The 17,773-nt window shown below is 34.7% G+C and overlaps 1 protein-coding gene across 1 annotated transcript in view; it reads right to left on the reverse strand.

The window, feature by feature from the left end:
* Positions 1-1,854: 1,854 nt before the first annotated feature.
* Positions 1,855-17,773, reverse strand: part of LOC144450544 (uncharacterized) — a 23,329-nt gene continuing 7,410 nt past the window's right edge. The window contains exons 10-30 of the mRNA XM_078141189.1: positions 17,266-17,514; positions 16,693-16,938; positions 15,913-16,155; positions 15,326-15,445; positions 14,807-14,932; positions 14,279-14,389; positions 13,858-13,977; positions 13,144-13,419; positions 12,357-12,476; positions 11,346-11,477; positions 10,524-10,652; positions 9,487-9,790; positions 8,744-8,850; positions 6,195-6,358; positions 5,263-5,349; positions 4,595-4,700; positions 4,339-4,411; positions 3,681-3,738; positions 3,372-3,442; positions 2,878-2,953; positions 1,855-2,016 (exon numbers count right to left, since the gene is read on the reverse strand). Of these exons, the coding sequence (XP_077997315.1) occupies positions 1,855-2,016; positions 2,878-2,953; positions 3,372-3,442; positions 3,681-3,738; positions 4,339-4,411; positions 4,595-4,700; positions 5,263-5,349; positions 6,195-6,358; positions 8,744-8,850; positions 9,487-9,790; positions 10,524-10,652; positions 11,346-11,477; positions 12,357-12,476; positions 13,144-13,419; positions 13,858-13,977; positions 14,279-14,389; positions 14,807-14,932; positions 15,326-15,445; positions 15,913-16,155; positions 16,693-16,938; positions 17,266-17,514 (3,080 nt within the window). The remainder of the gene's footprint in view (positions 2,017-2,877; positions 2,954-3,371; positions 3,443-3,680; positions 3,739-4,338; positions 4,412-4,594; positions 4,701-5,262; positions 5,350-6,194; positions 6,359-8,743; positions 8,851-9,486; positions 9,791-10,523; positions 10,653-11,345; positions 11,478-12,356; positions 12,477-13,143; positions 13,420-13,857; positions 13,978-14,278; positions 14,390-14,806; positions 14,933-15,325; positions 15,446-15,912; positions 16,156-16,692; positions 16,939-17,265; positions 17,515-17,773) is intronic.

Below are 17,773 nucleotides of genomic sequence, written 5' to 3' on the forward strand. Positions count from 1 at the left end.
TCTGTGTTTGTACCCCAATACATTGCAAAAAGCTAGTTAAAACAATGTCTGAAAAAATTATTATTGTACGTACAATAACAAACATTTGACACCTTTATGATGCAAATTTTTGAGTTACAAAGAAGGACTTGGCATACGTTGTTCCACATTGATTTTTCAAGAAGCCTTGATAATTGTTTTATAGATTGAAAATCCAAAATAAACACCCAATCCCTATCCATGTGGCCAATTTAATTAAGTCTAGTCAACCAATTTGGATATGATATTATTTACGTATCGTTTTCTCGATCAATGTTGAAAATTATAACATGTTAATCTTAATGACTTGTAATATCACGCTAAACATTTTGTCCACACATGGGGTAATGTATAGATAGTATCTTTTCATTATTCAATGCAAATTACGTCCCATGATACATAACATTTAGGTGCTAACTAATGTATTGACATTTAGTTTATAAAGGTCTGCTAATGATCGAGATGAATAATTCAATGTAAACTTAATTCTTTCAGTTTGAGGGTGCGGTGGTTTTTTTAACCATGATAGTTCTAATCTTACAAAAACGATTCACTTTTAGTGGAATCTGTTTTGTACCCCTACATACAAATATTTCTGAAAAATGTCTAGTCGAGAAGGACGTTTTTCGCTACTAATCCATTACACTTGAATACATTAAAGTGTGTCTAACGTCAGTTTTTCTTTTCCTACACTGAACTATTGATCTCACCCCGTATAAATAATGATAATAAATCACATCAATAAATCGTCAAATGTTATTGTCCCTGGCACAGACATATATAAATTTCTCAATTACCTGGGAGGCACATGCCTCTGTAAGTGCATAGCATTAAAAAATACACATAGCAACCTCTGTCCTATCAGGTTCCAAAATGGCATCTTACTCTCTCGAGTTAAGTTGAACATTATATATTGATACCCCTATCTTGTATATCAATTCATTCATCATAACACTTACAGGAATTTGTGATACAAAAACTTATGATTTGATTTATCATCTTTGGTGTAAAAATAACATTATTTGAGTATATATAAATACACTTTATTACTTTTCGTTTATAAAGATATAAATAGGGAACTTGCAAACCCGTCATGTTTAATGTTGCATCATGGGAAATGGGATATTAAATAATAACCAATTAGCATCGTAAACAATAATGTTACAATGATCAATTCATAGTCACCTTGACCATTGCGAGAGGTTTATTTCATCGGTAGCTCCAGATTAGGTGCTATAATAACCACATATAATCCCATAGTCCTTTGCGTCTGAGCATGCTCAGTCTGGATTACAAGTTTCCTATTGGTTAACTATGAATGGCAACTCTAATCGCGATTTATTTCTGAATAGAAGCGATTGCAACAGAAGTATCCATGGAAGGTTTTTGAATTTTGAAATTCCTTTATTCAGTAGAGCAGCAGCAATAACTGCAACAACCGAACAACTGCAAAACACCATGATCATTCTGGAAAAACATTATTGGGACTCTTTCATGTAGTTCGGAAAAACAAGAAGACACGTTCTTTCTCAGATGGAATTTCATCTGTGTTGGCCAGTCATTGTATCAAACCAATCATTTTGAAATGGGGAGTGGAGGTAGCCATTTATGTATATACAAACGTACAAACATCATTAAACAGACAGGGTTGATAAACACTTCTAAGCAGCTATGACCCTTATTAGGCTCGTCTGTCCGTAAGGTCTCATGTTCTGAATAGCGGATCAATCTGTCGACAAAGTCTGTGTGCAGTCGAAAATTTCAGGTAACAATTTTCAAGTTTCTGTTGACATAAACTGTAATGTTACTTCTATATATACAAACTATTGGGTTTCGTTACATAACGACAGTGTGTGGTTTAACCCTGTTTGCATATATCATCGATAGCCAATACACAGTGATATCGTAGACAAGCTCCAAGAACTCCACCACCGTGATAACAGACAAACCGATGTAAAGTCCTAGAGATCCTCCAATATCACCGAAAAGATTCTCGAGCTGAAAAGAGAAAGAAAATGTTTCTTTAATTGTATTCAGTTTTAGTACTGGTACAATTACATCAGTACATATAATTCCACGTTGTGCACGTTTGACACTTTACTTTATAAGTGTTCATAATAAACTGCAATTGTCGAAATAATTCACATTACTGATATACGTTAAAATTTTGAATGCAAAGAAATAATATTTACAAAAAATTCGAATTCATATTTGTCAATAATACCTGATTGTCATGGGTCAAAAAATGTAACCTTTGATGATATTCTATACATAACTCTCGAAATGTCGATTTTTTATTATTTTGTTTTTTATTATTCTTTTACTATTGTTGGTTAGATTATTTGTTATTTTCTAACTCCACACTCTCACATAATGTATACAATTGGAGGTAAATACACTCATTCGTGCTTTGTACACAATAATCAAGTAAATAAAATAAACAATACAGAAACAACTTTAAAAATAAACTGTGATATAGACATGGACTTAGAATATACCAGTATTCGATAATTCTGTTTAGAAAATATCGAAACTGGTACTCTTACTTAATCGCAACCTTGTTAACATTTGTAATCCACTAACAATGGGGAACTTGCAATCCGGACTGAGCATGCTCAGACGCAAAGGACAATGGGATTATGTGTGATCATTGTAATACCTAATTTGGAGGTACTGATAAAATTAACCTCCAACAATGGTCAGTGTTACTTTGAAATGATCATTTGTGTTTGCAAATAATGTACCAACACAGCTTACAATATTAATTGATCATTTTTATTATCACATTTCCCATGATGCAACATTCAACATGGCGGGTTTGCCAGTTCCCTATTAAACCTATTAATCCATATTCTTTACCTTGTAATCTGGTACTTCTGTTACTTTCTCATAATTCAACTCTCCATAGTAAATTTCCAAATGGACCAAATTCTGCCTGTAAAGTGATAAAGTAAAAAGTTTGATATTAGACCTCCCTTTCTTGGCAATGACACTCTAGTATTAACAGTGGACGATAGAATCAGTAAGTATCGACCTATACTACTAAAATGTGTTTTGCTTCACTCTCACTCAAGGTGTTCATTTGATTCTTGTACATTTGAAAATTATCCACTTGCTTTATCCAATCGCATTACATACCCATTAGTAACATGCATCATTAAATAATGCTCTTTTTCCTCACAAGCGTTCATTATTACATTCTGAACAATTTCTGCAAATTCATGCCTGCGTTTTAACGTACGTCTTAATAATAGTTATCACAGCAGAAATTAGTTAAATATGGTCACCATTCAGCAGAGCCCTGGTGTCTTATGGCGACACTTCTAAAGTGATTGATAAAATTCTATACTTACTGCGCTTGGGTCGTGTCCCGAATATATTGTGTCTTTTTGCTGACAGCATGCACACTTGTCAATAGTCGATTCTGGATGAAAGAGATGACGAAATCATGATTATCACAGCGGAAATCATAGTTATCACAGCGGAAATTAGTTAAATATGGTCACCATTCAGCAGCACCCTGGTGTCCTAAGGCGACACTTCTAAAATGTAAATTATAATCATTTCTCAACACTGAAGACTGGAAAACTCCGCAAAATATTGTTGTGCGAACGTGTTCTTCCAAGAAGTAACCTCATGGGTTAGATACTAAATATACATACCAGGTAGCTATCAGATGGCCAATACGACTCTGACACTGTTCTCTCATACCGCACTTCCCTTCAGACAAAAAGTATTTAAAAACCAGGATTACTGAAATGTGACGTCTGTCGTTTCGTTCCACACATGCATTTATATGGGAAACTCGTTTGGCATACAATTACCCAAAGTTATTTTTTCTTTCAAGTGCAGTCATCTGTATGTTTTAAAGATGATTCCATATGTATAATATAGGACATTTATACGCATAACCGGACACGACAAAGTATGGTAATCAAAAATAATACAATAGGGAACTTGCAAACCCGCCATGTTGAATGTTGCATCATGGGAAATGTGATAATAAATACTAATCAAATAGTATTGTAAACAATAATGTTACATTGTTTTTAACCACAAATGATCAATTCATTGTCACCCTGACCATTGTGGGAGGTTTATTTTATCGGTAGCTCCAGATTAGGTATTACGATAACCACAGATAATCCCTCAGTCCTTTGCGTCTGAGCATGCTCAGTCTGCATTGCAAGTTCCCTATTCAAATTTCTTACAACAACATCTTACCTAAATGTGAAAAACCCATAATAAAGAGTGTGTTTATTAAGTGAAATTAAATATGAAATAATTACTTCATTTATGTTCTCTGAATTGGATACTTACCCACACGGCCTTTTGCAATTACAATCTATCTGATTGTGCTGCTGAAGAAAATATATTAATTGTCGGCAGGTTTCTGAAATTAGGAAAACAATTGAAGTTGTAAGAACACTCATGTAAAGTATTCATAAGGTTATTGACAAATCATTGACATCATTCAATTATGGCTTTCAGTTGACAGTACAAACCATTTATGACATACATTAGCTATATTTAAATGCGTTTTATACGACGGATAGGTAACATAGATAGTCATTACCTTGTGTTTTGTTGAGGAACATACAACGAGGACCGTTACTACTAGCTCTGTCCACACATCCACATTCTAATAACATAGTATCTTGTACACATTTATGATTGCACGACTGAAAAAAATTGAACGGATCTATCACTAATATATAAGAAATGCCCATGATATTATCTTAGCACACTTTCGAGTTCAATCCTATTCTAATTTCTCAAAAAAACTCTGTTAAAAAGGTCAACAGGAGGAAGCCCATTTGTACATTTATTTTTTTTTGGCCTTGCAGATTATAAGCATAGCTTTTATAACGAAAAGATTTGCTCATTTCCTCCGATTTGCAAGACCACATTAAAGTCCGGCCATCGTTATTTCCATGATCTGTAAAACGTTTTGCTGTGTTGCTTTTTTTCAAGAATTCAAATATTTATCATCTAAGCTTATGCTATCTGGACAATACAAAGGGGTGAATGTGAGATAAATGATAAAAATATATATTATTGCATATTTTTGAAATCAGTAACTGTCAAAAAGAATTTTCAAATTACATAATATCTATATTGACACTGTATATAATATCTTGCATTACTAATGTCAAATATTCACTGTCGAGGGTAAGATTTGCACTTTTTATGAATTCATAAATATTGAAATTCAACGTTTCCAATATATTATAGATAGCATACGGATAAGGTGTTTCTAAATCCATTGGTATCCAAGCTCTCATCTTCTGTACAATTTCCATAGGGTTCTGACAAGCGAGAACTAATGCCCTGCAATGTACCAAAAAGTTATTTGTATATGAGCGAACAAGTAATGTGTAGAATATGGGTAAAGAAAGCAAAACGGGTTTAACAATTGCCTGTGTCTGTAGTCAGATTTGAGATTTTTATATAAAGTACTTAAAATGAATGTACAAATATATTTTAACATTTGTGCATTTTACTATCTGCTTTAAAAAAATAAAGTACAGCTGTTAGATTTAAGAACAACGGCTGACTCCTTTAAAGGGACGATGGCACAATATCTCACAAGCTCAATAAGCGAACATCGTTCGTTTAGGACAAAGCCTCGCCCTCCCTCTAAAGGAATGTTCACAAGTGAGAAAACACACGTTTATATATGATGTAAACCATGATGCAAAATGTAGCGGTGGCTACGATATGTGCAATGTAAAAATATGGTAAACATGAAATTCCAACCTTATGAACATGTTTACCGAGATGCTGGTAAACACATCAAAATACTACCGGAAACCCAGTACTTTATATCACCCTAGAAGTACATTTGCATCAACTTATCAACATCTCAGTAGTAAATACAGAAGCTGTTATCATTGAAGGCGTGGAAGTTTTCGAAATTTGGTTAGAAGTGCGAAAATGAAGTTCAGCAATCGCATGCATTGACACCACTAAACAAACGAAGTTCGCTTTAATATTGAGCTTGTGTTTAGAGCACTGACTAGTGTTTAGGGGACATGGGTTCAATTCTTACACGTGTCACTTTTCTTTCCTCATTTATAGCAAATTTAAATGAGTTTCTTTCATTCATAGCAAACCTGGACAATCTTTTCTCTAATGTGATTGTATAAATAAATGAATCGGAGGCTAAGTTTTACCTGTCTTAAAACTATTGCAGTTGCTGTCCCAGGTCGTACATTCAATCCGTTTTCTTCTGGAAACGGTTCTACATCCGGTTTGTGTACGGATACTCTTACCCCAGAATCGCGGCCAAATAAACTAATATATTCAGATTGTTCCGTGAATAGTGTTAACGTGAGACCTGGTGACATTAAAAGAAATACATAGCGGTTGTGTACTTATTAATAATACTTTACCAAAAATATATATGTAGACATAATTATATACATAAAGGAAATACTAGTACTGATCACAAGCACTTTAAAGAGAATAATGTGGTCAGGCTTTTGCTAACTTATAATTATACTATATAGATATACTCTTCATGAATCTCGAGTGGTCAGACTTCAATTCAATTTAATTCTTTATTTACTTTGAGCAATTTCTGCTCATCAGTTACAGAACTAGAAAATCAAAAAACGTCACATGCACAAAGGAAACGTTGCGGAGAATGTACTAATACAAATAACGTTGATATATGAACAGAACGTAGGATGCCTGCTTGTTTTAAATATCTACCTAAATTGCAAAGCTGTTTTACATTTTCCATGGATAGTAGTTGTACAAGTTTAAAGGTGGATGTTTTTTTTCCAATAATATGATACAACTGATTTCGATTTAGTAACACAATCACCCAAGATAGCAACAACGTCTTTTCGTATTGTTTGCACCGCGTTCACGTCAACATTGGATGAGCGGTAAAAATCAAAGTGCACAACTGGAATTTGATGATGATAAATAAATACAATATATACAACTTGTCTACAACTGTACATGGTTTCATCATAAACATTGAATTCGGCTTTTCGAAATCAGAACACTCGTGTCATTCTATTTATTAAACTAGACGAGTTTTATTTAAACAATTTTCAATGTGGTTGATTGTTTTTGGACAAATAAAAATTATTAGCCCAAGCATAATTTAGACTCCGCTTATTATAGGAATCACACACTCAGATTGACTCAGATAGTATTAACACAGTAAACACGAAAAAAAGGCGTCTGAACCTCAGCGCAGCCTCTTCGAGTATTGACAAATGAGGCATCGAACGGAACATGAAAGTGTTTATTGTCTGATTAGCAATCAATGTTTGTGTCCTTCATTGTACCGTTTTGGAGAACTTAATTAATGGCGGAGGAGGAGGCTGTTTCCGGGGTGGACTTGCAGGTAACTGGGGAAGGTCTGTATTGCCACTTACAGCTTGGGTTGGGAATGAGTAGCAGGTGTCTGGTACCACTTGCCAATATTTGGCGATGTATACCACGGGTACTGGTGTGGATAGTACGGATACCTAAGAGGCTGAAAAATACCGGGCTGCTGGTATATTGGTGTTGCCAAGTTTTTTGCCAACGGTAGAGTTGTGGCCGTGGTATTCACGGCAGTAGCGATGTCATCGTTTGCTGGTTGTGAGGTAACACATGGTTCGTTAGTAGTACTTGGCTTTTTAATTTGATAACGTGTACGATCAGGACTTTTCTTATGCTTGCCCACAACAGATGCTGCTGTTAAGTTACTAGTTTCTGTGTTAATGTTCGATTGAAAAGTTTCAAATACGATATCAAGCTTGGCCGCGTGGTACTTTAGATCACGATGATGCTTTTTCAAAACCGTACCGCTAAATCAGCATAGACCGTATCACTAAACAGTCTTTTTATGTCGTTCTGAAGAATCCAATAAATATTTATCTGAGGTTGGATCGAATTAGATACGAATCAACTTTATTTTTCCCCCTTTCCAAAATTAATTATATGTATGTTAGTGTTCGTACATATGCTATTAATATCGTTATTTCCCCCTAGACTGAACATAACGGAAAGTAAACTCATTTTATACTTAATAATGAAGTTGATTCAATTTACACCAGTACAGCCATGAATGCACTAGTAGCCGGCATTCTCTGTATGCTGACAAAAATGTTTTTTTCAGATTTCACCTTTCGAAATTATTTCGTGTTAATAAAATTCAAGCGTAGAATTACATGAGTGTGATTTGATTTATAAAAAGCTATAGAATGATCGATGTGTATGACACCGTGTGCAATGCAGTAGACAAATTGCATACACAGTATTTATTTATCATCATCAAATTCTAGTTGTGCACTTTGATTTTTACCGCTGATCCAATGTTGACGTGAACGCGGTGCAAACAACAAGAAAAGACGTTGTTGCTATCTTGGGTGATTGTGTTACTAAATCGAAATACGTTGTAATATGACTTGATAAGTTAATTTAAACTATTTTCTTGACTCCAACCGGACTCGAATATTCGCCGCTCTTGCTTTCCTGATCATTAACTAAACACTTATTGATACAGAGAAGTGTACACAGTTATAAATCTCTCAATGACCATAGCCATTGTCTATGCTAACACCCACTAATAAGAATTTTACTCTTAAATTCATCGTTTCCTTATACTGCTAGGTGCATGTACTTTGTTATTTAGACTTTCTGTGAGATATTGTTTTCAATTTAAGTCAAGTACAAAGGAGTGAACTATCAAAACATTGTGAACAACAAATACCCTTACCATATGAAGACCCTGGTTTTGTCGAGTTTCTAATTTCGGTTCCGTTAGTCCCGTGGTTGAAGGTAAAGCAATTTCCATATTTGTCATTCCCTGATACCTTGAAATCTCTAAATATAGGTATGATTATAAAGAGAAGAATTTGTATGTATTAGGCTTTATAGAGTTGAAGGTAAACACTTCATCATGCTGCTACTCACGATTACCTGCAAATATATATTTCCAATAAAAATAAACATGTTTATCTGGAAACTGTCACAAATAAGTTGGTGAATAGCTTTGGATAATATCCATGTAATATTAGCCCCCACGGGAAAGAGCGAGAATTGTTATTATGTCAAGCTCAAAAATATGACATTATATCCTGATCGTTCTACGTCACGACAACTCGCGTCTATGTTATGATAACGTGTGTCTATGTCACTGGTTCTGCAGTGTTCGAAATACGTTCAAAATTGTTATTACTTTCGCCGAGTTTCTTCGATATTACTGACGCTGGTATAATTATATTATTCTCCAATATTTTTCTTCCATTCAGCCGAAAAATCCTAGTGATCTAGGGTTTTACCACTACAAATCGCTAGACGAGTAGTGACAAAGCCCCCTTAGGTCACGAGTATTTTCCTTGGCTGAATGAAGAAATATATTGGAGAATTACATCTAATTGTCATATTGAACAAATAATTAATTATTCATTAACAAATTTGTGTTTTTGTATTGGATGTATAATTCATTATCATTTTTACCTGTATGTACACTGTCGTTGCTCAAATGTACATTGGAGTATAAAATCTTCTGCCTGGTGTCCATATTCTAAGAGCTCTTCACTTGTTAATTGAAATACACTCACAATATCACTGTGATCAGGTGTTGAACTAAAGGTCAAAAACCCGTCCCAATCAGGTGGTATTTCTCCTTTGACCCTATCGAACCCTTTATCTTGATAAAATGTTGACTCAAATTCCTGTATCAGATATTCGTCTGAGATGAGATGGGAATATTGTTCTGACCAGTTGTCCGGTAATGCATTGTCTCTGCTGTTTCCAATCACTATAGATAGAATAAATCCAAAATCACAATCTTGTCATATCTCGTCATACTTCCAAATCTTTCAGACTATCTATAATCGTTGCAGAAAATGCGTTGTGCCAAAATGTGAATATGATATAAAAATTAACTTGTGTTATTATTAAACTCTATGCCAAAATAAAGTTGTGTTGATGTCCTTGGAAAAACCGCCAAATTATCCAAAAGAACCAAGAACAAGTTTTCATTTGGCAAGTTTTGGAGATTTTAAGAACTTTGAATTATCGGGTAAAGTGGTCCTCAAGGCATATTCTACCTTCAAATTAAGTTCATATGACGTTGTAAGCTTCTTTTGTATATTTTGTCGGTGTCAACTTCTACTTAATGAGAACAGAAATACGACGTACTTAATGTCATGTCATAGCACATACATAAATAGCTCATGGCATTAGTTCCTTTCATATTATACATATTTCCATATCTTTCATCACTATGATTAACTGTGAAGCATTCTTATAGGGACTTTACAACCCCCAATGAATCATGACAGGGTTACGAACTTCCGAGACGTTGAGATAATTGTCTGACAGTCACGCATCCATGCATTGTGACTTAAGAAAACACTGTCGAAGCCATGGTGGATACCTGGCGAAAGATTTTGCGAGCTTCTAGTTATTCTTGGTGCAAAACAAACATAGACGGAACGCTTGCACATATGAGCTTTTATCATTCGATTCTTACATTGGTATATGCTTACCTGTGTCACACTGTGGTATATCACAAAATTCCCATCCTCTTTTATCCCTTGAATCATCTGTATGATAACACCATGGTTTGGTCATTGTGTCATCATTACTTGGATTGCGACAATATGGACCATCAAGTCCTGAAATTAAATCATATATAATTAATCATTCAGCTAATGCCAGTTGAGGACTTAAAATTTACTATTTTACTACCTTATTTACTATTTTATGTAAAGCAGCGGGTTTATATGCACAGTAGCGTATTTTATATGCAAAGTGGCATTTTTATATGTAAAATACAATGTTTAAGAGCTTGCAAGTAATACTTTCTACACTAATAGAATAATTCCACTCTAAAAGTCAAGCTTTTGACGTACTGCACTCTAAAGGTCAAATATCCGACAACAAATTCGACAGATACCTGCCGTGATGAAAGTTTCAGAATTGAGCAAACTCTATATTCAGTAGCTTGGTATTCAGTATCAGTAAGAGACTTGTGACATGTCCACCCTTTGAGATAGAACGTACATTACCAAAAAGCTATTGAATATACATTGCAAGGCCTTCAGTTTTGTTTACGATTATTGGATCGGAAAATATGTTTCGATGATCATCTGTCAAATGCTGTTGCTATTTTCCCTAGTTTGGTTTTTTATTAATGAACGTATTGTAATAACCTTAAAAGGGAAACAGTCCCATATTGTTAATATTGTATGAAAGATGGATAAGTTAATATGTAACTAAACTACAAATGAGCCGACCAGGGAGCATTGCCACCTGGTGACACAATGCATGCATGCCATACTTAAGGATCACACCAAGGAAATATGTACCTGAGTACGGCTTTTTCGCAGTCGTATACTTAGATCTCGAGTCATCCCACGCCACACAAGGTGCATGCGTATTTCGGGTGACAAATCCACGATATTCTGTACCCCTATTACGGTAGCAACCAAGCTCGTATTCTGTGAAAATAAAACACGTACATCTTATATATTAGCTATGCATGCATGACGTACTTGTATTTTAATATATGCTAATTTTAGGGCTATTAGACCATTTATTAGAAAATGAATATTAATCATACAATTGATTTTTCTATCATTGTGCAATATCAAGAATTATATTGAATTGCACTATAAATAAAGTGGCAATGTAAGTGACAGACCTGTAACTAAAATGTAACCAAACTGTAAGTATACCTAAATCTTGTTGGCAGAATACTTTATGACCGGAGATTAACACATAATAAATCACACTATATAATCATGCTCAGGTAATCATGTAGGCAATCCTATACCAAATTGGCAATCAATGTAGACGTTGAATTGTGTTACAGTAATTATGTTTAAGTCACGTTGTGTAAAGAAAATAAGTGAAAAAGTGGTAACAATGAACTCAGATAGCCACAGTTATGTATATGAATATCTAATTATGTGACTCATTGGGTGATGCAAAGACAATAAATGTACTACGAGAGATTGAAAATGATGATGTTTAGAGAACCTTGGGGACCCTTTACACGCATATTTCTATTTCTGTCTGTAAATGATTACTAGTGTGTGTGTGTGTGTGTGTGTGTGTGTGTGTGTACTTTTCAAGTGTCTTTCATTTAATTGTTGAAAAGGGACACTTATGTTAAGGTTCAAAGGTGGGTGTTCTTTTATAATGGAGGTATTCGTCTCTGTTCACTGCAGTTTGATAACAAATCATTCTGAGAAGAATTGAAAGGAAGTTCGATTCCTAACTCATTCTGTGGATATTTACAACAAAGGGTATTTTCATTATAATTGCTTGCGTTGATGAGTATGAAATGCAAACAATTGTAAAAACTTACGACGCACCCTTCGGGACACAGTCTATTTCATCAGAACCGTCTGAACAGTCAATACGCACATTGCACCGTGAATATGGATGTATACATGTGCCATCGTTGCATATAAAAGCATTTTCCGGGCAGTAATCTGAGGAGAGAATTTAATAGTCACGTGACTCCTGATACCAAATAAGTCATCAATAACGGCAATGTCACATACTATAGTTACACATACGTTTTGACTAATAAGGGGCACATGCGTGAGATTCATATTGTTGATATGTTAGATAGATACATGTATGTATCTGTGTGTTCATGTTTAGGGCAACAAGAAAAGTTATTTTCGCTACATTGCACTACTTCTCAAAATGCAGTTATAAAAGTCAGTATAAAATCTGGATTAGAAACAGTCTCCAGGACACAGGAACGAGAAATTGAGGAACATATCTTTTGAACCCTTCCCCGAATAATATTGCAGCATTTGTTTCAACAGCCTTGACGCCCCAGTTTGCTTCCCTGAATGCCTTTCCACAGTGTACACTAGGCCACTCCTTATGAAAGCTACATTTGCAAGTTCCATAACTATTCATAGTGTATATTCATAGTCTTCCAGTCAAAAATACAGAGTAGATAAGATTAGCATTGCATTTATTTCAATTTATTGACAGTTAGTTGAAGCTTAGTTTGAACCGTTTACCATTAAAAACATGTGAGGCATATTATTCATCCGTTAACAAAAGAGACAATGGACAGTCACTTTAAGAAATGTGTTATTTCAAGTTAAATTTTTATCAGCTGAATGGCCCCCTCCCTACCTTTAGTGCATTTATGTTTTCGAAGTCCTGCAATGCAGAATTCTTTTCTGACTTCAGGATCTGTTGTATAACACCAAGGGTCCTTGTCACCATTAGGGTTGCGACAATAGTTGTGGTCCCCAAGGCCAAGTCCTACATATGTAGAAACGTCTAGTACTGTATTCGAATGCATGTGTGGAGATTGTTCGCTCCATTTTTGACACATGCGACCACTTGCAGTGATGTTAACATGGCCTCGATAATCTTCACCATTTTCCATGGTATAACATTCTCTTCCTTTGAGAAAAACACAAAGGTTGAAGAATGAAGACTTAGAAATGAGATATTATAACTAAACCGCACAGGTCGGACAAGTTTCGCCTCAAATAGCTTCACAGGGGTAGCATAACAATAAAAAAGAACCTTTAGAAATAACTTTTAAAAGGAGATTTCAATTCACTAATGCTAGAAATAACATCCCGTAATGTTATGTTAAAACAATTTAGATACCATTCATAGAAGCACTTGCATATTAAATTAAAGTGAACTATTCACATCTTTGCACTGTGCAATATATACTGTTCAGGGTGTATTTCAGTAATATATATACCCAAGTTTTTGTATCCAAAACATATGGGTTTATCCTTATATCTGACAGAAGCATAGACACAAATAGTCATTACTAGCATCACAAGCTATAAGCAATGATTAAGATCACAAACGAATTTAACTTACGGTAGTCGCAATCCCATTCATCACTCCAGTCACCACAATCGTTAGCTTCGTCACATAACTGAGTACGATTCACACATATCTTATTGCTACACCGGAATTCCAATTGGTCTGTGCAGTGTTCTATTGGCAAATATGTCAAAACGAAGAACATCGAGAATGAGTGAAAATGAAATAACGATTATCACGATTAGGCCCAAAACTTCTATTTTAATTTTTATCAGTTATCATGTGCATTTGTTCTCGTCATGATATTTAATTGAGTTGTTACACATTAAGTGATATGTCACCATAGAGTCAGAAAGAAAATACAAAACAAAACCAACAATACTGAACTAATCAAAAATCTCTCGTGAAATACATTGAGGCTGTTGATGGAAAGTTGGTGACACAGGGATGAGCAGCATAAATATCTTTGACTCACCAAAACCACAGTCTAGTTCATCAGTACCATCTATACAATTTACAATACCATTACATCGCTGTGTATTTGATAGACATCGATTACCATCGCACTGAAAGCCTCTACAGATATCTAGCAAAGTAGAAAATATACAGAAAAATATCATTCACACAAAGAAATATGTCTATCTCCGAAATACGATTTCAAGTTGTTAGTTTTATAAAATCTTAAACAGAAATGATGGAATTTGCAATAGATACTAAGACTAAAATCAAACTTTTAATAGTGAATTGGATGCTCGGGTAGTTACTATAATAGAACACATCGTAAATCGCTTGTGTTGAGTTCCTTTGATGATGTATCATTATATTGATGCATAGATGCAATGCAAATCACTGTACTGATGTCGAGCGTATATGTTATTAATATTCCGTACTGTTTTGTATTATTAATAATTAACAATTTCTAATTGTTATTGAACATAGCTTAACATGTCATGTCATGCTACAGCTGTTTTATAGTGTTTTGGTTGATTTTCTTAGTACTTACTGCATACATCTTCTATTTCATCAGTACCTCTGTGGCAGTCATTATATCCATCACATAACTTTTCAGATTTTATGCAAATACCATGATTACTGCCATATTGACATCTGAATTCATCAGCCTTACAAGCTGTGGAAACAGAGGTAAATACATGGTTGTTTTCATGCTGTGCATTCTGCTGAAGACCTTGATATTTATCCACGATATTGTACCTTGTACTTTAAGCTATACATTTAAAAATCATTTAAAATTTCGTTCTATAATTTGTCGATACGTTCATTGTTTTCTTTCTGGACGGATGCCATTTATACTCCTCTAAATTTTGTATCTGAACACTACAAATTCTTCGCACTAGATGCATTAAATAATCCAAAACTTTGTTCTAAGTTTGATGTACTTCCATTTGTTTTTATTAAGGAAAGCCACAGTTCTTTGTTCATGTTGTGTTCCTGGCATTAACAATGACAAATAGTACTGAATGTATTTATGTCTTTCCGGTATTGAGAAATAGTCAATCCTTACCATATGTGCAGTAGTTCTCGTCACTTCCGTCTGGACAGTGTCGATGACCATCGCATACCAAATACGGTTTCAAACATGTCATGCCATGGTCACATGCAAAATCATCGTCCTTACACTCAGCTGTGAAAGTAGCATAATACATGTACCTTGCATTTAGCCTATTTTGGGATATTATATGAACTAATGACACACGGAATAAATGAATGCCACGACTGATCCTCCATAAGGTAAAACGTTTATGTTTGGGACAAAATTTTAATTCAATCAATCAATCAATCAATCAATCAATCAATCAATCAATCAATCAATCAATCAATCAATCAATCAATCAATCAATGAAGTAGAGAAAGAGGACACAGAGTGAGTGAGTGAGTGAGTGAGTGAGTGAGTGAGTGAGTGAGTGAGTGAGTGAGTGAGTGAGTGGGTGGGTGGGTGGGTAAGTGGGTGAGTGAGTGAGTGAGTGAGTGAGTGAGTGAGTGAGTGAGTGTGATGAGCAGACTTTCTGGTAGGCTCATAACCAGACATCATTCAAGTAGTTAACGCAAAATACATACATTGCTAAACATTTCGTCTTTCCTTTATCTTACCTTGACGGCTCTGCCAATAGTTAGTTTTATAATAAATCCCTAGACCTTTCTGAGTTGTTGCCCATGTGTCAATACTCATATAGCAATTGTCTGTGGTTGAATAATCTGCTGAGTGACAAATAAAAGAAGCACCTTCGAGACAAAACCTTAAACACTCATCCAACTGAACTCCCCTTAAGATGTGGTCGTTGTACGAAGTAAGAGCCCGACTAATTGTCTTGTTGAATTGGTTGAGAGGAAACTCTGTAAATGAAATGTAACAAAAGTTGACGAAAATGTATTATTGTTTTGTCACAATATATTCTATATCCGATAAAAATGACTTGGATGATTATCTTTAGATTGCTGTATGTACCACGCAGTTTGTATAATTTAAAATTTACCTAATTCGCTATAAGAATTTGATTTATGGATATCAAGAATGTTCAAGTTGCCGTCGTCAAAACAAATGTCCTTATAAGTTGTGTTATAAAAGATACAGTGTACAGAGTACTGAGTACACAATGATCGTTAACAAGTAAACCGTTATTTCATTTGGAACATAACGTGTTTCATACCAAGTGATTACAAATACTAGTAGACCTCTTTAAACTTTAATGACAGGAAAAATAGTTGTCTGGCAGACCTGCAACATTTTGTTAATAACAAGAGAATGGTTCTATTAATATCCTGGGTTCCACTGACTGAAGTAGCTGTAATGCGAGAACCTCGGCTTGAATCATGGGCCTTCAACGCATTACATTAAGTCTTCTACTTGCTAATAGTCTATTTGGTACTTGCCATCTGTAAACTGTGCATAGATGTATCGGATATTCGCATTGAGTTCAATGTCCCTTGTTGCCACTGTCTCGTTACTAAGGTAGCATGTACCATTCATGTCATAATCTACCGACTGGCAGTCAGTCAACGGTTCATCTAAACACAATGCAAGACACTCTCGAAATCCTGTGTTGTGATATACCCTTCTAGCCGCACAGTTTGACATGTATCCTGTGTATACTTTGAACTGATTGAATGGATAGGTTTCTGACGGAAAGAAAAAGGAAACCATATCAAAACAAGACACTTTGAAATGTAGCACATCTACATCAGTTCCTATTTCACAATGAATCCTTTCGTAGGTTGCTTTATTATCGTTCAACTGATTTTCATATCATGCTCTCAACCTCTAAAGTCCATAATGATAATATTTTTTACAAATATATCGTAATATAGTTTTTTCCAGAAACTAAAAAAAATGACTCGGAGTAAGCTTATCTTTTTCAAATCATGAAATTCCGGAAATCAGACATGTTTCCGTTGACGCAATTTACAATACCACTTAATGTAATGAAAAATCAATATGACACCTACCTTTTGTTATTTCAAAGTGATTATGTTCTTCACGTGGTCTTAGTTTTATCCCACTTGTCCAGGAATTCTGAGCATTCAGGTAGCAAGTTTGCATAGTAATCCAATAATCTACCGATCGGCATATGAAACGTTTTTCCTCCAAACAAAGCAGTAAGCATTCTTCTTCTTCAACATTTTGTATCTTCAACTGGATACTATGTAGCAATACTTGTGAGACATGTTTCTTGTATTCCTTATAAGGAAAGTTGTCTGAAGATGAAATGAAAAAAAAAATCATTGAATCTTTATAAGACAAGGGAAAAACTATATCAGACAATGTTGAAAATCTTTGTTAGCTTAAATACATGTTACATTTACAGAAAGAATGGCCGCTCTAAAATTTTCACAAGATTTCAATCACGCAAGCATAGTTATTGTGTTACAGTACATACCAAGGCTATGCTTCAGCATATCGTAGAGTAAGTTAAAATGTTGTACAAGGCCAATAATCTTTATTATGCAAATATCG

The sequence above is a fragment of the Glandiceps talaboti genome, chromosome 20 (assembly GCF_964340395.1).
Source record: "Glandiceps talaboti chromosome 20, keGlaTala1.1, whole genome shotgun sequence".
NCBI lineage: Eukaryota > Metazoa > Hemichordata > Enteropneusta > Spengelidae > Glandiceps > Glandiceps talaboti.